The sequence below is a fragment of the Oncorhynchus mykiss genome, chromosome 7 (genome assembly GCF_057628025.1).
Source record: "Oncorhynchus mykiss isolate SJ-2025 chromosome 7, ASM5762802v1, whole genome shotgun sequence".
NCBI lineage: Eukaryota > Metazoa > Chordata > Actinopteri > Salmoniformes > Salmonidae > Oncorhynchus > Oncorhynchus mykiss.
Genome location: NC_143028.1, coordinates 12,820,909 through 12,841,871, shown reverse-complemented (window position 1 = coordinate 12,841,871; position 20,963 = coordinate 12,820,909). Strand labels below are relative to the sequence as shown.

General features: G+C 44.2%; 1 protein-coding gene across 2 annotated transcripts in view; it reads right to left on the bottom strand.

Annotated features, from left to right (window-relative positions):
* Nucleotides 1-7,773: 7,773 nt before the first annotated feature.
* The window catches only part of LOC110528802 (fidgetin-like), a 33,914-nt gene continuing 20,724 nt past the window's right edge, over nt 7,774-20,963 (bottom strand). For both annotated transcript variants that reach the window (XM_090242292.1, XM_090242294.1), the window contains one exon: nt 7,774-10,055. In XM_090242292.1, coding sequence (XP_090098418.1) covers nt 7,867-10,055 — 2,189 coding nt within the window. In that variant the 3' untranslated portion in view covers nt 7,774-7,866. The remainder of the gene's footprint in view (nt 10,056-20,963) is intronic.

Genomic DNA, 20,963 nt, shown 5'->3' with positions numbered 1-20,963 from the left:
TGCTTGATAAATGGCCATGGTGTTTTATTTTATTTAAAAAAAAAACACAATTTTCAATTAATGAAGCTGGAAATTGTGTACGGGGTCCCTCCAGACTCGCATTAACTATGACTGGAGGGGCCAATCATACTTAGATCTGTGCTGTGATCTACATTTCCTATACAGGACATGCCCACTACTCTCCTCCTTTCCTCGCCTCTTCTCTCCATCCTCCTCTCACACCCTCCACCACCCATGCTGAGGGTTGTCGGTGCAGGGCCGCTATTAGTGCTGGAGAGATAAAACTGCTCCCAATTAGCGCATCACTGACCACGCTGTGGGTTCTCTTCACCCGTTAACGCTGGCTGAGAGAGGGAGGGAGGGGGAAGAGCAGGGAGGGAGGGGGAAGAGCAGGGAGGGAGAGAAAGGGAGAAGCGATGGACAGTGAGAGAGAAAAAAAGAGAGAGAAAGGATAGAGTGGGATAAAAGAGCGAGGGAGTGAAATGGGGCTTAAGCATTCATTTTGAGTGGAGAGACAGGTCCCATTAGCATTTAACAGCGGTTGTGCAACTTGGTGCGGAGGTTATGATGCAAATGAGGAGGAATTAAAAGTGGACAGAGGTTTGTCATTGATGGATTGCAGTCTGGCAGTGCTCACCACTTCCTAGTGTCCATCAGAGGCGATTACTGTGTAATTAAACCTTATTTCTGGACTCTCCGGCGCATAATTACTTGTGGGGGGGGGGGTGGAATATGTAACCATCATCTAAAAGCTCTGGCGGCGGAATGCGAAAGCGTGATGGTCTGTCCGTTGTCTCAGTCCAATGTCAGATCCAGCCGGCTGACAGTGCAGAAGAACAGTCACTTTTAATAAGAGGTGAAAACATATTAAACGACACAGTATGCTGATTATAGTGGAATTAGGCTTTCAAGTGCTTCAGTCCTTTGTGTTATTTGCATAATGTATTCTTTCCATCCACCTCTTCTAGAGCTTTGGGCAATTTCCTCTCACAATTTGAATCTATTGCACATTTAAGGGTACATAAAGAGAATTATCACGTTGCATATTTGAATTGTTGTGCGGAGAGAGGTATGTTAGGTGTATCCTATTGAGTCTTGCTCTGGCCAGGTGATTCTAGGTGTGCAGTGGTGACCAGAGTAACCCTCCAAGTTCACACATACACGTACACAAACACACACGCACGCAGGCACCCACACACACCAATATTTGCAATGCAAATGAAGAGCACAGGAGTAAGTGCCTCTTTGATATCAACAAAATGCCAACACATTGATTTAACAGAGCTCCACCAATGATCTACCGGTACTCATAAGATTACCATTACAATACATACATATATAACTGTTTCAATGAAACCTGAATGAGCTAACATTATGTACTGTATCTATAAGCCCATCCAAGGTTTGTATTGTAATGAGAAGACCTTGGGCCTGCAACATATTGGGCCAAACTGTAATAGAATGTACATACACGCAGTAAGGATGGGACTGGTTGTAGCTTTTCAAATCAACTTAACATTTCATGTTTTGTTTTAAAAACAAGGCAAGAAAAAGGAGCAGTGGCTGAACCTCAAATCTCACAGACCTCAGAGAGATAACATGTAGCAAAGTACAATAGACAAAGACCAAGCAGAAACTCCATTGCTCAGCAACCTGAAATCTCTGTCTGCTTTGCACAGCTAATTACACTGTAGCTAGCTTCCTACGCTTACCATCAACCATATAATGATGCTTTCAAAAATGGTAGAGAAAAAATCACCTAATTTACATTCATGGTAGTCATTTTATGTGAATTCTTTGTGTGAGGTAAGGATTTAGTGTTTTTACTTGACACTTTCCCCACAAAAATAAATGAATTGTTACATTTTAATGAGAGAAATGTATGACTAGACTTTTGGTGCACTGCAAAATAACTAATATTTGAATTGCACATGTTGTAGGTTGAGGTGGCACAGGGTTTGTTAAACAAATGTGCACACAAAAAAAATATTACTAAGATCTCGCAGAGCAGGGACTTTGTTTTTTCAAAAGTACTGCCTTGATTTAAATCGAAACTACACTTTTAGAAAAAAGGGTTCCAAAAGGGTTATTTGCAGAGGGATAGGGTTCTACCAAGAACTGTTTTGATCTGAAGAACCCCTTTAGGAAGACAACATTTCTTTGTAAGGCAGATTCTACCTAGAATTATAACATCCTAAGAACCGTTTTTGGAAGAAAGGGTTCTTTGATGATTCTTTGGAAGGCAAGAACGATTCTTCGGAAAGGCAATAAGGGATCTTTGGAAGGCAAGGATTCTTCGGAAAGGCAATAAGGGATCTTTTGAAGGCAAGAGGGATTCTACATGGAACCATATATCATATTTTCCAGCATATTCTATTTCAGGGGGATTTTTAGAATTGTTTCAAATGTGTTCTTGCATGTACATTGATTGGTTGATTTAATTTTATGCTACACAAAGACAAATGACATATTTTTTAACTAAACCAATCTGTTAGTCGTTGGACTTATTGCCCACGTTAAAGAGATGGTTGTTACAGTTTAGATCATTGAGGTAGTCTCAGTATTCAATCTTCCCTAATTCTGAATGAATGTTGCGGGTGATAAACAAATTGACTTGTTGGATATCCTAACTCTGTCTGGATTCCATTAGGAATTACACATCACTTTGCAAGATAGCATAATGTGAATTGCAGGCCTGAAGTGCCTGTAAACCAGGGTTTCCTAACACCACTCTGTTAGGGTATAACTATGCCCTCAATGAAAGGCCTCATGATATATACAGTGTACAAAACATTAGGAACACATGCTCTTTCCATGACATAGACTGACCAAGTGAAAGCTATGATCCCTTATTGATGTCAACAGTTAAAACCACTTCAAGGGGAGGAGACAGGTTAAATAAGGATTTTTGAGACAATTGAGACATGGATTGTGTATGTGTGCCATTCAGAGGGTGAATGGGCAAAACTAAAGATTTAAGTGCATTTGAACGGGGTATGATAGTAGGTGCCAGGCACACCAGTTTGAGTGTGTCAAGAACTGCAACGCTGCTGGGTTTATCCCGCTCAACAGCTTCCTGTGTGTATAAAGAAGAGCATCCAGCTAACTTGACACAACTCTGGGAAGCATTGGAGTCAACATGGGCCAGCATCCCTTTGAAACGCTTGTAGAGTCCATGCCCTGACAAATGAAGGAGCTTCTGAGGGCAAAAAGGGGGAGGGGGTGCAACTCATTAGTAAGAAGGTGTTCATAATGTTTTGTACAATCAGTGTATAATGTATTGTTACAATTCATTTAAAGGCTGGTGGAACCATTCATAAAGGGTTCTAGGAAGAACCTTTGGATTATAAAAAATGGTTATTGGAAGGATCCTTCAGAGGGTTCTAGGTAGAACCATATACAGGGGGTTATTTTTAAGAGTCCCACATAGAGGGTTTTAGGTAAAGGGTTCTACCTAGCACCAAAAAAGGTTCCCCTATGGGGACAAACCGGAGAACCCTGTATGGCACCTTTTTTTCTAAGAGTGTAAACTCTACTGTTATGTTGGCATTCAACACAGTTAGAGGATGTCATGAAAACAAGCTTTATTTTCAAGGAACACAAAAACCCAATTGAAGACCTTAGATCTTAAAAAAATACAACCAGAAAATGTTATTTCAAGAAAACATCTTTAATGAATCAGTTGTTGTCTTTTGTACCTCAGACAGATTACATGAAAATACATTTAAGTCGACTGCAAGTATGGCAACATATTCACACATATAAACATGTATGTGGTGCATTTTGTTTGTATTTATGTATATAAATATGTACAACAGAAACACGTTACACTCAGTTAAAGTTTTGTGCATGTGTGTTTTATATATACTAATTATATATAAAATCCCACACAAACCAAATCATATTCATGTGTGCCCACGTAATATACACAATCACACAACTACAGTTCACCAAAGATTAAAGCAACGCATTGGTTGATGCATCAAGAGAAACCTCGGAGAGGACCTGCAAAGTCCAACAGTTTTCTCCCGTCCACTAAAAATGTTTCCTTGCGGGTGTTGTGTATCTATATGTCGCTCGGTGTCTTGAGTGAGTGTGCATCCAGTTTTGTCAGACACACGTTAGACTGTACCACCATCTCCTCTGCTCAGTGCCTCTGAGGTAGACTCAAGCTCAAGGACCTGTGATTTCCTGCTCCCCACCCATTTCCTTTTTCTTTTTCTTTTGTTCGATTTTTCAACAAATGTAGGACATTCAAAAGACATAAATGAAATACTACATGTATAATATGTAGCCATGAGGTAGAAATGTTTTAAAGAACACTATAATAAAATGATTGAATAGAAAGGGAAAAATAAACAAACACAGAAACCACCAATAACATTGCTTGCCAGTTCTGGTACAAAGACAAAAATGAAGCCAAGTACATAGCAACAAAACAAAGAATATAAGATTGGTTGGAAAGTACAATTCAAGTGATTTGGTTGTGTTGAAAGTACTGTATATGTGAAGGAATGGGATTTTTGTGCTCTCATGTACACCAGTTTAGAGATGGCAGACTGAATTATGGGATAGACCGCGTTCTGGTCAGGCTGTTGACAGACTGCACTGCAGTTTCCATGTGCTGTTGCCGCGCTGTCACACACACACACACACACACACACACACACACACACACACACACCTCAGCGTGTCCTTTCCTCTCCTCGGTGAGAGTGAATGGAGAAGTGAGATTCACACGCCTGGGCTGCGGGTCAAGGAGAATGTAGGAGACTCCATTTTCTATTTCCAGAATAAGCCTTCTAGCGATGAGCTTTTACACATACAGCACACTCAGGCTGTGTGTAAGTCTGTTGACACCGTATCAAGTTTGTGAAACATTTGAACATTCCGATGAATTAAAGTTATGTGAAAGTGCATTCAGCTAATTCTTAAGTAACTCCGGAGGTGAACAAAAGCGGAGAGCTCAACATGGATGTTTTAAGGTTTGTTTGTTTGTAGTATATCGATAAAACATTGTACATTTCACCCACCTACCATTATTTTATATGAGTGAAGTATAATTTGAGTCAAAGTTTCAAAGGCCATGTAAGTGGTTATATTATGGCCGTGTTACTTCCGTGGATCCACCCTTTAATCTACCCAAGTGAGAGAAATTGGAGAAGTGTTCAATCTTAAATATCCGAGACATCGTGGTAGACTAGCGCCTGTGCAGTCACAGCAAGTTCCATCTAAAATCCGTTGAGTGCTAAAATGGAAAAGGTATGCAAACCAGAATTGGAAATAATACCAATCAAAGGAAGAGATAAGCGTTACACTGGTCACAAGTTGACAAAACAAACAAAAACGTAAACGCAAGCAACGTGGTACTGGCAATCTCAGTGCTCGGGGATTGCAAACCCGTGATTATTAAAGACGAGACAGAAATACACACAAAGGAATGCTCTAGTGCAGCTGTTGTACAATAATAATAATACACCTAGGGTACTTCAACATCACCATTGTGGTGCTTAGCAACAGTCACGCACAGAGAACAAAAGAAGAGCAACAAAATACATTCAAATGCAACACAATGAGCTATGAATCACTGTTCTGTGGGTCTTTTGGTACTGACCACAGTAGACTGACTGGACGTTTCTTAAAGGTGCAATGCAGCTGTTTTTATCTCAATTTCAAATCATTTCTGGGTAACATTGAAGTACCTTACTGTGATTGCTTTCAATTAAAATGGTATATATATATATATATATATATATATATATATATATATATATATATATATATATATATATAGCTCTCAGCAAAGGGCAATTTCTCAAGCAAGAATTTTGCTAGGACATCCTGGGAGTGGTCTGAGTGTGGAGTGGAAAACAGAACATGTGCTGTTATTGGCAGAGAGGTTTGGTACTCTCTTTCTTATTGGTCTAATAACTAATTTACCGCATGGTGATATCACCACGAATGGCCAAAACTCCATCCCACCAAAACAGGCAGAAATTTCAGGCAGTCTTTTCAAACAGCTCTTACACTAAAATTACATTATCATAATTTTCACAATTTCCCAGTATTATTCTGATTCTGACCTCATAGTGTGGAAATATATATAAAACACAGAAAAATCACATTTTTGACTGTACTGGGCCAGGACGAGTGTCAAATTAGTAGTATATTCACCCTGACCATGTTCTTGGGGTAATGTGTGCACATACTGTACAATGAAGATGCGATTGGTCAAATATCTTAAAACAATTTCTAGCTCCTACCCGCAAGCCCTTGTTGAGTCTCCTTGCAGATATGACACAACTGGATAGGTGTTAGCAATATGACCGAAAATCCCCAGAGCATTCCAGAGGCCTAGGTGGCTCTATAGCCATACCGATGTGAACAATCCAATCATGTCAGATCTGTACCTGGTTAAGCCAATGAGGACCTCTGGTAAGGAACTGAAAACCGGTTTGGAATTGAGCCCCTGGTGCTGAACCTCTGACCTCGGTGATGAATAAAGATGGCAGCCTTTTCTCATTCAAACCGACTCAACTGGCTGACATAGAGCAGTCATTAGCAACTAGCCATTTTGGGTCTGAGGCTGTCCCCCGACTGCTCTGCTGCCTCCTAGGTGAGTTAAAACCAACCAAGGTGGAACAGAAAGTATGTGTGATCCTGATGTTGCATTTATTCTGGGAATATACGGAGTCACACAACTGTGTCACGGCACTGTTCGCTTTCTTTCATTTGGTTTCTGCTTCATCGTCAAGTACAGCAGTTCTATGGCTTCCTGTGATAACGCAATAGCAACCGAAGTCCACCGTTCCCTCTAAAGAGTTGTGGGTTGTTGACAACAATATAATCCACTATACGTGGTCATCTGTGCCTCATTAAAACACCAGGTGAACAACGCTCTTGATTCAATCAATACACAAGGCAGGATCAGAAAAACACACTAGGGCATCGCATTTTCGAAAAACCTTAACATGGGAAACGGAACTCATCACCAAATTCTTCACTTTAAGCACCTCCATATTGACTTATTTGTCCCGTCGTTCCAGAACTAAATCTGGTTACATTCATTTTCATCTCCTTGACCGTCTCGCCTAGAAGGTTCGAGGTAAACCTAACACTGTTTCTCTAGATATTATATAAATGACAAAAATCCTGGTCTTAATACTCTCAGAGGATCATAGTGCTTATGTGTGGTGATGTCGTTGAGGTACTGTACAATTCACAAACACTTTCCTGAGTTTTTTTTGCAGACAGAGGATCAAAAGAGATGAAGTGTATGGATCGGGGGTCCAGATTACTGTCACCCCCTGAGGAATACTGTTGATACTTGGTGAAATGGCAGGAGAAAAACATTGACCATCTCCATTGGCAACCGCCACTCTAATTTTAATCTCGCTGTTGAAGTTTAAAGCTCTTAATATCAGCACATGCCATTAATGTAGATTGTGAGGCAAACGAAATCATTATACATAAAAAAAAGAAATTAGAATTTAGAAAGCACCACTACAGGCACTTGGTTAGCCAACTACATTTTAGGGGACAACAACAAAGGTATATATATATATATATATATACACACAGGGTCCTCCTCTGTCTCAAGTTGACCCCTTCAAAATGTGTAAACAATGCCTGGCTTTAGCAGTGTCAAGCATCCTAATGAGATCTCTGCTCGTTACCTGCCAAACCATCAGGTATCACTCCAACCAAGTCTTTTGATGTTTCTCCACGTCTGGTGTCAGGTCTCGTGTGTGGGGGGGGGGGGGTTACGTCGCCCCTCTTGTGTGACTTCCTCTCTGGTTAGCACCACAGCCAGGTCAAAGAATTCCCAACGCCTCTTTCTTGAGGACTCCCCCCACCCCACGAGGTTCACTGACCGCACCCAAACATTTTGTTCCACTCGGTGTACGTGTCGATCTCTTTCTGCGATATACTGGGCTGGAATTTGCAAAAAACACTGTCAAAGTCCTGGTAGGTGAGGGGTCGCATCTGGCCTGTGGGCATAATGCTCACCGAGAGGTCCAGGCCTTGGGAGGAGGTGTGCAGCATGCCCACCAGGGCCTCCTGGCACAGCCTTGCCACGTCCAGGCCGGAGAAGCCCTCGGTGCGCTGGACCAGCAGCACCAGCTCCTCCTCACTGAGGCAGTACTTCCGCTGGGACTGGGACAGCAGCTGGCTCAGCATGCGGTGGCGGGACGAACCGTCCGGCAGCGGCACCAGGACCCGCCGGCCAAAGTACCGTCGCAGCCCCTCGTCCATGTCCTGGGGCTTGCTGGTGGAGCAGACCACCAGGACGTGGTTGTTGGAGTCATCCGCCGGCCCAAGGAGCAACGCATCAAGCTGGGCTAGGAGCTCGGCCTTGAGCCGGTGAACGGGGCTCTCGTTGTTGAGCTGGGCCGATAGCAGCATGTCCACATCGCTGATGAACAGCACTGAGGGCTGGCGGCAGCGCGCCACCAGGAAGGAGGCCTGCAGGATCTTGTCACCCTCTGCCAGCCACTTGGTGGCCAAGGTGGAGCCTCTGAGCTGCAGGAAGGGCGCCCCCAGCTGGCTGGCCATGCAGCGGCCCAGCAACGTCCGGCCCGTCCCTCTGGGACCAAACAGTAGAATGCACCTCGGGGCCGAACCTAGGCCCCTGAACATGTCCGGACGTAGCATGGGCCAGAGAACCTCCTCCTTCAGAGTGGCCTTGGCCAGCTCCAGGCCTGCAATGTCACTCCAGTCCACCGGGGGTCCCTGCTGCAGGATCTCAGAGGTCACCATGTCCAGGAGGTGGGGGTCACTGCTCTTCAGCTGCTCCTCAGCGGGCCGGGAGGATGAGGTCGCCCCCGTCAGGGAGAGGTGGGAGAGGTGCACGCGGTGCTCGTCCCCTTGGTCGCTTAGGGAGGGAGAGGTGAAGCTGCCCAGGGAGTCGGCCGAGCGCGAGCCACCCAAGGTGGAGGCATAGGACGGAGGGGTGAGTGCTCCGCCTGCAGACTGCTCAGAGGCCATGGGCTGCTTGTGGGGATTAAACGGCAAAGATGACTTGTCAGCGATCCTGTCAAAACTGTTCCCTCCGCCCGCATTTGAGATGCTGCTGTCCGGTACCCTGTACATGGGACTCTCTGCGGAGCTGCGCGCCTGGCCATAGACAAAATTTCCATAAGTGGAGTCCATCTCTCCTTGCCCTGTCATGTAGAAGGCTTTTCTCTTCAGAGAGTTGGACGAGCTGCCATTCAGAGGCGTGGGCGCGATGGGGCCGAGGTTGTGCGACTGGTAGGGGTACCCGGGGAGTGTGGAGGAGGGGGGCAGGGGGGTGGGAGCGGCGATCCCTGACGGTAGGTAGGAGGATGGAGGGGGGGCTCCCCCGGGGCTGTAGCCTGGCCCCACAGAGCTCTGGGAGGGGTACCCGGCATGTGGGTAATTGTAGCCAGAGAGGTTGGAGGATCCCCCATTGTAGGTCGGGACCAGGGAGGGGTGGGGGGGCGGAGGAGGGGGCTGCAAGAGACCGGAGCTGTGAAGCGGGGAGGTGGTGACCTGGGAGCTGTAGCCCAGGTAGGAGCCACTGTAGCTGGGGCCGTATTCCTGAGAGGAGCCTGCAGAGGAGTGGAGGGCCGTGGCGGTGTGACTACCACAGCTGCTGCTGGAGTAACCAGGCTCTGTTAGGCCGCTGGAGGCCAGGCTCGGGGACGGAGAGCTGCACATACCAGCCACCTCCGCCGCCACCCCTCCTTTCCTCATAGACATCCCCTCGGGGACGCAGTAGACCCCCTCCTGCCAGGCCTCGCCCTCCCCCTTCCTGCCGTTCATCCCGGCCTCGGCGTAGGAGTTCAGCAGGGCCCTCTCACTGGGCATCTCCAGGATGCCAGAGTACTTCTCAGCGTACTTTTTGAGCAGGTTGGAGGCGGTGAGCGCAGAAATGTCGTCGTTGGCCCAGGCGTACTGGTATGTGCTGCTGCCGCGCTGCAGGTGACCCCGGTAAGCCTCGGCCTTGTGGGCCGGCGAGCGCGTGGTGGAGGTGATGTCAAAGTGCTGCTCCGCCCACTGCGCGTGCTCTGGGGTCCACTGCATCTTTAGGCCTGCAACGGCAAGAGCATAGAGACAGACAGGACAGTTAGGATGGTCTTATTTATAAGAAAAGGTACAGCCACTCAAAATTCAGCATCTCTTCACTTAGGCTCTCTGTCAATTGGTCTTCACTATGCTGTCAACGGATTGATTATAATGGCTGTGATGTGATGACAGTTTATTGGGAGTGATCAAACACTGTCATGCTTATGATAGTACTCACTGTATTTTGCTTAATCATGGAGATTCACTGCTGCCATTTCTTCAATATAAAATCGAGAATACAACTCATGAATGTGTATATGAATCTGAGCTCGGAGGTTAAACAATGGGTCATTTATGAGGTTATACAGTGGGTCATTTATGACATGATTCACACATCATGATCAATAATTAACATCCATGATGACTAATGTACTACTGAGAAAAATGTGTTCTAGTTTAATGAAATGTTACATTACGTGCTACTGTATATTGAATAATAATTACTGTGAATAATAATTGTATATTTTATTTTTGGCGTCCATCAGTTTCATTTAGTGAATGGCTTAAAGCGGCAATATGTAACATTTTGGGCGACCCGACCAAATTCACATAGAAATGTATTTTATAGATCTGTCATTCTCATTGAAAGTCTAAGAAGCGGTAGATCTGTTCTATGTGCGCTATTTTCATGCTTTCTGTTCATAAGCTTAGTTTTTGCGTCTTTTACTTTGAGTTTTGTTCACCAGCTTCAAACAGCTAAAAATACAATATTTTTGGTTATGGAAAATATATTACACAGCGGTTTAGATGGTACAATGATTCTCTACACTATACTCGCTTATTTTGTCACATAAACTGAAATTAGGCGAACTATTATAATTTTTGCAGCCAGGAAATGGCAGAGCGATTTCTGCAAGGTGCATCTTTAATAAACGTAAAATATTACATTCATGAAAATGACTAACTAACGAACATTCTTGACATTTAAGTTGTCTTGATTCTTTTCGGCCTCTCGCAGTTCTTTTGTTTCTAGGAATACGGATGGTAAATATGACACGAGTACTGACAGATCACATGAAGGACACCGCCTCTCTGCCTTGGGACCGGGCTGGTCGCTACCAGGTTAGGACAAAATAATGCACCCTGCACAGAACAATATGACACAGACAAGGCAGGTCACTCCATAATCCCTCTCTCATCTCAGGCGGCCGGAGATGGTTTCAGAGCGCGCCTCGCCTAGTGCAGCAAAGCAATCTCCCCCCGTCGTCAGTGTTCTGCTGCTTTCATCAATACACACACACACACACACCAGAGCCACAGCTGGCTATGAATTACAACACCCTGTGTATGAGGCCTCCGCTATCCACCGCACAGTGCCGGACTGCACCTCCACCCCGTCACCTCTCTTTCTCTCTCTGCCTTTCCATCTCCATTTTCTCCTACCTTTCTCTTTCCCTTTCTCTCTCGCACCTTTTCCCTGTCCACCCTCTCTCATTACCCCCTCCCATCTTTGTCCTCATCCCCCCCCCCCCCCCTCCTCTGGCTCGTTCGCTACATCTCACACACACTTCAGTCACCTAGCTCCCTTTGTTGCCTCTGAGGCTCAAGAGCCACTATTTTATATAATCCCCGAAGACTATCTGCAAATACTAACACACACACACACACACACACACACACACACACACACACACACACACACACACACAGTCATCTCACTATCAAAGCATGGTGCTATCAAAGGCCAGACCCACATCGTCGTAGGAGCCTCCTCTCAGATGGGACTCTGTTTGATTTGATTTAACACACAGCGGATTATGAGGATCATTTATGACCATCCTCTGTCCTTTCTTCAGTCTCAGTAGCATGTCTTATGAATCCACTGTCGGAGGCCCTTTAAGCACTGCATGCCTTACAATTACCGTACCACGGACGTTCCTCTTGGGTTTTTTAAGTGGAACTGGCGTGAACACACACACACACACACATATTCACAAACACACATCTCCAGTACGTTCGGCGTGTCAGCATAGCATGGTGTTTGCTTGGTAATAGAGCGGGGGAAATCCCCCAGACTCCTCTCTGATTCTCTCTCCCAGACGTCTCGCCAGACACCAGCAGCTAATTAGCAGGATGACGATTTGCTAATTGTGTTCATTTACAAGGTTTTAGCCGAGGGGAGTCTTGCCGGGGCTGGCACGCATGTCACGCTCCTTATTGTAATGACTATATGAAACTCCACGGACAGAAAGGGCTTGGAAATACTTCAGCCTGGATCAAATTGATCAATAAACAGCAATCAGCTAATATAACGGAACAGTGTGGTGTGTTTGGTGACATGACGTTTTCATTGACAGTGGTTTCTGAAAAAGAACTGCTGCATGATGGGAATAATTGTTGTCATTGATAATGAATCATATAGCATCTGTATTATTTTCTTGTTTTGTAAAAAAAAGTCAAATGTGTTTGGATATACTCAACGTATATTTTGGGCTTAGAGGTTGGACACAGAAGTGAACTAATTGCCAAAATGTAAAAAAAAAGTTGAAGTTTAGGTAAGGATGGGAGTTAAAAACAAAAAGGTATTCATTTGCCAATGCAGGTCATTTGAGAATTCTAAAACATAATGCATCCGGATTTAAATACATTTACATTTAAAAAAAAAAGCATCAGCAGAAAATATTCTTCTCAACTCTGTGATTTTCCGGTTCATAATAATATTTGTCATGGTCAGCTAATGGAGAAGGTTATGTCTTGTACCCAGCAAGACATTACACCCGATAGCTATGTGGGTGGTTATTGCAGTATTTCTCACATCCTTTACACTAATTGTGAGGTTCAAAAACGTCCCAACTTCCCCATTATACGATAGCTGCAATATTTGTCCAAAGTTCTATAATACTTCGATGGCGTTTCAATTTTTGGGGTAAATATAATTTATTGAAAGAATGATCATTTCAATTGTAGATAGCAGAGTATTAAGTAGTTCAGAGGTTATGGTAGTAACAGTTTGGGTGGGATAAAGAGCCTTCTGTACTCTCTTAAAAATATAGTATCTCTCTTCAATATTTCAACACAACAGTATATCTTCTTGTATCTCTCTCACAATAACCTGGTCTACCCAAACAACATCTCTCTCTTTCTCTCTCTTCACAGCAGTATGGTCTCTCTCCTTGGAGTGCTAGCTAGTCTCTCCCCTCACAGTGTCATTATTAACTAGAGATGCCTCCCTCCCTCCCTCCTCCCTGCCTGTGTTGGAGAATTCACAGTCTGACTCCTAGTACTGTGTACTGGGCCTTGCTCTGGGGACCACGGTTCAGCTGCCAGCATGTCAATGGAGAGAAACACACAGGAGGGAAGGAGGGAAAGAGAGGGGGATGACAGAGGGGGAGAGGGACAAAGGGAGAGAGAGAAGCTATAGGGGAAATAGAGGGTGAGAGAGAGGGTATGCAGTGCCAACGGATTCAAGCACACACACACACACAAATAAATACACACCCACACGACCTTCTACGCAGTAAAAAAATAAAACACATCTTCCAAATTCCAGCCCACTTAAAACAACTACCTAACCTCCCTTTTAACACCGTAATATTAACATAGAAAACCTCAATCACCCCTATCTTATTTAAATCCATTTAGAAAACATGGAATCTTTATAATTCCATCATCAATAAAGCCAACACTTCTAAGAGACGTGTCAGGCTCCATCAGTGCCTTCATCTCTCCAATCAGGGGGTTAATGTAAAGCCAAACATGCGTCTCAATGGTGTCCTATTCCCTACATGGTGCACTACTTTTGACCATAGCCCCATAGGCCCTGGTCCAGAGGTGCAATATATAGGGAATAGGGTCCTATTTGAGACGCACACAGGGTGATTACCTCCACTATGCAAATGAGGGCCAAATGATAACTTGCACTATTTAAATCAGGTAACACTGATTACTCTCCTGTTATTCAGATGAGGGCATATGAGTTTGAACTCAACTCTTTGAACCTCATGCACTTCCACAAAGACATGGAACAGGCCCTAAGACTGGCACTTGAATCATACGTTGTAGTCTACGTGATGGTTAAAACATGGAATACACACATCTCTAATCTTAGAAAAACTATTATCCCACTCTAATTGAAAACATTCTAAATATTAACATCCAATGCAAGAATATGGATCACCATGAATGACCGTGTAGCAAAATTGTCAAGAGCAACTAGACTTTGATCAGGAACTGTGTGTGTGTGCGTGTGTGTGCGCTCTCTGAGAGAGAGTGAGAGTGTGTGAGTCTGGCCGAGCATTAATGCACTCATCTGCAACAACATCCAACAACATCTGGATACGTCCAGAGAGCATCAAGGCATGTCTGTTGTCCTTTCTGTCCGTCATATAGAAGGTCAAATCTAACTAATTTCTGCTTCTGGACATTGGCATCAACGCGGCTGCATATTAGAAAGGTGTGTGTGTGTGTATGCGTGCGTGTGTGTCTGTGTGTGTGGAGTAAACAGGTCTTTAGAAAGCACTAATGAGCTCTTTGAAGTCCGTCTGCTTTGTGATTCTGCACAGAGAGTGTAGTGTGTGAGCGACGGCCTATTTCAGCCCTGTCATAATTCAGACCCATGCGTTTACAGAGACAGACGTGAACAAACACACATCCAAAGATCCTTCTCTTCCGACGAGTCATCTTGTACTATGCACGCCAAAACAAGTTATGCCGCAATATATTCAGAACATGTTCGGCGACGAGTTTTGAAATGAAATGTGGTGAAAGACTGAATTTGTGGCAGCAACTGATTGACAAGTGATCTAACTTCATCAAATGAGAATAAGAGACCAATTAAATTTCATGAGGAAATGGTCACAGCAATTACTGAAATAGAGCAGAGGGCATCATTTAACCTCGAATTCAGCGAGATATTGTGTGTGTGTGTGTGTGTGTACGTGCGTGTGTGTGTGTGCGTCACCTTGTTAATGAGGCTGCCACATTGACACTGTTACTAAGCCAGTGGCGATGGCGTATTGGCACACTACCTGCCGTGTAAAATAATGTGATTAAGCCCTCTAAAATGCAATTAATTAAGTAATTAGTCGTGAATGAGTGTCAGACACTGCAATCAAAATTGCTTCAGTGTTTTGGTTAATTGATTGAACCGCTGCACTTACAAATACTGATGTCAGGTCCCTAAGCTAAGAAGTTACAGTTTGACTCTTAGTGTATGACCCAACCATAACATTGCATCAATGTTGTCATCTGGATTCCTAAACGCTTGTGTACTTCTAATGAAGGTAACTATTGTGTGGTGGCCCACTACTACTCATAGTGCTGTTCAGAAATGTGGGTAGCTGTATACAATAGATTGTCAGGCAGAAAACTCCACTTAGAATCAAGCTGCCTGTTTATAGAGCTTGAAACGGAAGGGAAAGCGAGGACTTGGGAGTCTGGGGTTCAACCTCAAAGACGATAGAAACAAATGAAGTTATATTTTAAGTATTTGTTTCTCGTCTGTTGGTATGTAAATGCAGATTTAAATAGGTACTTTGTGTCTGAGAAGATGGAGCTGGAACACCTCGCGTCAATGTTTAAATTCCAATGTCTGAGGATCAGATAATTTCATCCCCAAAATATGATCTGTCACTCCACAGATCCCTTCCAAAACAGAAATATATAGAAAACAAAATTAAAATAAAATAGCTTGAACCCAAAGCCTGACCAATTAGTTACAAACCCCCACAGTCCAAGCAAAGACCAAGCACCCCCCCCCCCCCCCCTCCGCCCACACACACACACACACACACATTTCCTCTGAAACTGTAAAGATAAACAAAAACCAAGGGTTGCAGCCTTTGAAGCCCAACCGCTGTTCGGTGGCCTACCATGACAACATCTAGACTGAGGGAAAACAACAACCACAAAAGCAGAGCGAGTTAAAAGTGCAGACAGCGAGCAGTGACTTTCCACTTTCAATACAGACACATGACAATACAGACACATGACAATACAGACACATGACAATACAGACACATGACAATACAGACACATGACAATACAGACACAAAAGATAAACTGTCATCAACCAAAATGAGATTTTATATTAAAAAACATTACAACACCAACTGGAATTCTGGAAATTCTGAGTGACACGTCATTTTAGAAAATCCAACAGATATCCTTTAAATATTCCTAGTAATTTGGTGATCCCTCATCCCTACTAATTCTCCCTCATGTATGGATTTGCTCTTGAAACTATAACCCGCCAGTTTTCAGGGATAGTTAAAGTGATAGTTCACTCTCCAGTAACAGAGTTTGCCAGATGTTTTCAGGGATAGTTAAAGTGATAGTTCACTCTCCAGTAACAGTTTGCCAGATGTTTTCAGGGATAGTTAAAGTGATAGTTCACTCTCCAGTAAAAGTTTGCCAGATGTTTTCAGGGATAGTTAAAGTGATAGTTCACTCTCCAGTAAAAGTTTGCCAGATGTTTTCAGGGATAGTTAAAGTGATAGTTCACTCTCCAGTAACAGTTTGCCAGATGTTTTCAGGGATAGTTAAAGTGATAGTTCACTCTCCAGTAACAGTTTGCCAGATGTTTTCAGGGATAGTTAAAGTGATAGTTCACTCTCCAGTAAAAGTTTGCCAGATGTTTTCAGGGATAGTTAAAGTGATAGTTCACTCTCCAGTAAAAGTTTGCCAGATGTTTTCAGACCTTAAAAGTGAGCTAATGTTTTGAAGAGTCCATGTCAATACAGACACATGACAATACAGACACATGACAATACAGACACATGACAATACAGACACATGTCAATACAGACACATGACAATACAGACACATGTCAATACAGACACATGACAATACAGACACATGACAATACAGACACATGACAATACAGACACATGACAATACAGACACATGACAATACAGATACATGACAATACAGACACATGTCAATACAGACACATGACAATACAGACACATGACAATACAGACACATGACAATACAGATACATGACAATACAGACACATGACAATACAGATACATGACAATACAGACACTTTTGATTACTCCATTGAGCACAAACAAATCTACCTAGGCAAATATAGTGACACTTTCCCCCGAGCTGTATAATAAATTGACACGGGATAAATTGCCTTTTACTAGACCTACTATCAGAGCTCTGGGTTAAACGGAGAGCGCAGTTAAACAAATGCTCCGGATCAAGGAAATTGTGCATGGCTTCACGTGTCAGTCAGGGAGGAAATTGAGAGATATTCAGAGTGAGCTCTAAGCCGCCGCCGCGGCGACACGGGGACGCTAACGCCCTAGCGCCTCGCCATTCATCTTTAATGCAGTCGGGCCTGTCATTCAGACAGTCCATTTCCTGTGACTGGCGCACCGTGCCTAATCACCCGGTTATACCCACGATGGCACTCTCAAAGACACAGCACACACATACATAAACACACACCGGGCCTGTAGCCCACTGAGACATCATTTTAACCCAGTGTTAACACCGACAATGTCTTTCACCGCTGTTAGCCAACATAATGACTCCCCCCTCTTACTCCTCCCTCATCTCCAACACCTTCCACACACACGAACACACACAAACTGCAATCCTGCAGATTCACCTTAACAAGCATGGACATGTCCTAATACGTCCCCAGAATGTGCTGACACTCAGGACGGTAGAAAAAACAGGGCTCATTTAAAACAGTAAGCCACTGCTGAGGGACCTCATCTACATATATTCTAAACCTGTTAGAGGTGATGGGATCCTCCTGGTGGCGTAGTCCAGGACTTTGTTCCAAATGGCACCCTATTCCCTATACAGTGCACTACTTTTCACCAGTGCTATATGTGCCCTGTTCAAACGTAGTGCACTTTATAGGTAATAAGCTACAATTTGGGAGGGGCCCAAGATCTCCTTTCTTTAGGGGGTCTGCAGGGGTTAACACAGGGCTAGGTGGTATTGATACACCCCAGCCTGGATCTATACTGGCGGTGCCACCGCGACTTTGTTTACCTGCTTGTTAAGTAATTAAAATAGATTTCAGACTGAAGGCCCTAATCCTTTTAGAAACCACATTGATTGGACGACCGGCAGAGGAGAGTCATTGTGTCATTCAGTTCAACGTTTATTTTTTAACACAGGTGGAGTGTGTGTGTGTGTGTGTGTGTGTGTGTGTGTGTGTGTGTGTGTGTGTGTGTGTGTGTGTGCGTGCGTGCGTGTGCGCGCGTGCCTACATGTCTATGTGCACTGTGTGTTCCTCGTGAAATCGAAACTTGGAAAAGTCCTCGACGTGGAGGACGTCATTAAGGGACTGTGGACTCTGAGGGTGGGGGTGCAGTAGAAAGGCAGCGAGAGAGGCCCACCTACAGATAATGGAGGGGAAGGCTCTCACCTCGTCTAAAGTTGTCTGTCTGCGTAAATAAAATGAGATAATTATTGAGTGAACAAGCGGCGAGACACTAAATGTCGCGAGGCGCACTCTTTTTTTTACCGTTGCGGTCGGTAAATCAACGCAAACAGGGTGCTTTCAGACATTAAGTGCCCGCTAAGCACAGTAGATGCATCATATTTCAAGAGTGCTGCGTTTGTGTGGGTGAGGAGGCAGGGAAATGGAGTGTGATGGTTATCCATTACCTTATACGGTGTTGGACGATTATCATTTTCAAGTGACTCATTTCTAGAAGTACCATCTATTGGGTGCTTGGGGAAAGAAGACTTTGATAGGTAATCCAAAATAACTATTCACGGGGTTGTTACCGCAGCAGCACAAAGAGACACTAGAAGAGAAAGGCTCATTATTCTAATGTACTAGTCAGAGAATAATCCACATGATGACAACGAAATCACAGAGCAGGCCATCGGATTCACGGTCTGTAGGTACTAAATGAGACACAATATCAACATATGCATTAGAGGTCGACCGATTAATCGGAATGGCCGATTAATTAGGGCCAATTTCAAGTTTTCATAACAATCGGAAATCGGTATTTTTGGGCGCCGATTTCCGATTATTATTATTTTATTTTTTAAATATTTTTTTTTATACCTTCTATTTAACTATTAACTTTATTTAACTAGGCAAGTCAGTTAAGAACACATTCTTATTTTCAATGACTGCCTAGAAACTGTGGGTTAACTGCCTTGTTCAGGGGCGAAACGACAGATTTTCACCTTGTCAGCTCAGGGGTCCCGATTCTTGCAACCGCACAGTTAACTAGTCCAACACTCTAACCATTGCACTCCACGAGTAGCCTGCCTGTTACGCGAATGCAGTAGAAGTCAAGGTAAATTGCTAGCTTGCATGAAACTTATCTTAGAAAAAACAATCAATCATAATCACTAGTTATAACTACTAATCCAGTTTAGCAGGCAATATTAACCAGGTGAAATTGTGTCATTTCTCTAGCGTTCATTGCACGCAGAGTCAGGGTATATGCAACAGTTTGGGCTGCCTGCTCATTGCAAACTAATTTGCCAGAATTTTACGTAATTATGACACACATTGAAGGTTGTGCAATGTAACAAGAATATTTAGACTTAGGGATGCCACCCGTTAGATAAAATACCGAACGGTTCCGTATTTCACTGAAATAATAAACGTTTTGTTTTCGAAATGATAGTTTCCGGATTCGATCATATTAATGACCAAAGGCTCGTATTTCTGTGTGTTATTATGTTATAATTAAGTCTGATTTGGTAGAGCAGTCTGACTGAGCAGCAGCAGGCCCGTAATCATTCATTCAAACAGCACTTTCGTGCGTTTTGCCAGCAGCTCTTCGCAAGCACCGTGTTGTTCATGACTTCAAGCCTATCAGCCTAATGGCTGGTGTAACCAATGTGAAATGGCTAGCTAGTTAGCGGGGTGCGCGCTAGTAGCGTTTCAAACATCACTCGCTTTTAGATTTGGAGTAGTTACTCCCCTTGCGCTGCAAGGGCCGTGGCTTTTGTGGAGCGATGGGTAACGATGCTTCGAGTGTGGCTGTTGTCGATGTGTTCCTGGTTCGAGCCCAGGTAGGGGCAAGGAGGGGGACGGAAGCTATACTGTTAATAATGGACTGGATTTACACAGTATTTACTAATATTAAGTGGGTAGTGAGATCAATAGTATATAATAGAACAGCTGCGTTGACTGTGTGTGTGTGTGTGTGTGTGTGTGTGTGTGTGTGTGTGTGTGTGTGTGGTCGGATATGTGGGTAGTCAGTGCAAATAATTTCTATGGCCCATATATAGTCTCTCCGGTGCAAATAGTCTCTAATGTGCAGGTCTGTGCAGGGAGAGCTAGGTTGAGTTTTTCAGCAGTCTGATGGCAGAAGCTGTCTCGGAGCCTGTTGGTCCGTGACCCGATATTCCAATACCGCTTGCCGGATGGTAACAGAGTGAAAAGTCTGTGGCTCGGGTGACTGGAGTCCTTGATGATCTTTTGGGCCTTCCTCAAGCACCGCCTGGTGTAGATGTCCTGAAAGGCAGGAAGGTCGCCCAAAGTGATGTATTAGGCCCTCTATAGGGCCTTCTGGTTTTCGGCGAATCAGTTGCCGTACCAGGGTGTGGATTGTGCAGCTGTAGAACTTCATTAGGATCTGAGGGCCCATGCCAAATTTCTTCAGGCGCCTACAGTGGTAGTGTAATCGGACCATGTCAGGTTCTCTGTGATGTGGACGCTGAGGAACTTGGAGCTTTTGACCCTCTCCACTGCAAACCTGTCAATGACAATAGGGTAGGGCTCCTCCCCCTGTTTCCTGTAGTCCACTATCAGCTCCTTGGTTTGGCTGACGCTGAGGGAGAGGCTGTTTCCCTGGTACCACAGGGAGCAGAGGAGGGGGCTGAGCATGCACCCGTATGGGGCCCCCGTGTTGAGGGTCAGCGTGGCAGAGGTGTTGTTGCCTACCCTCACCACCTGGGGTCTGCCTGTCAGGAAGTCCAGGATCCAA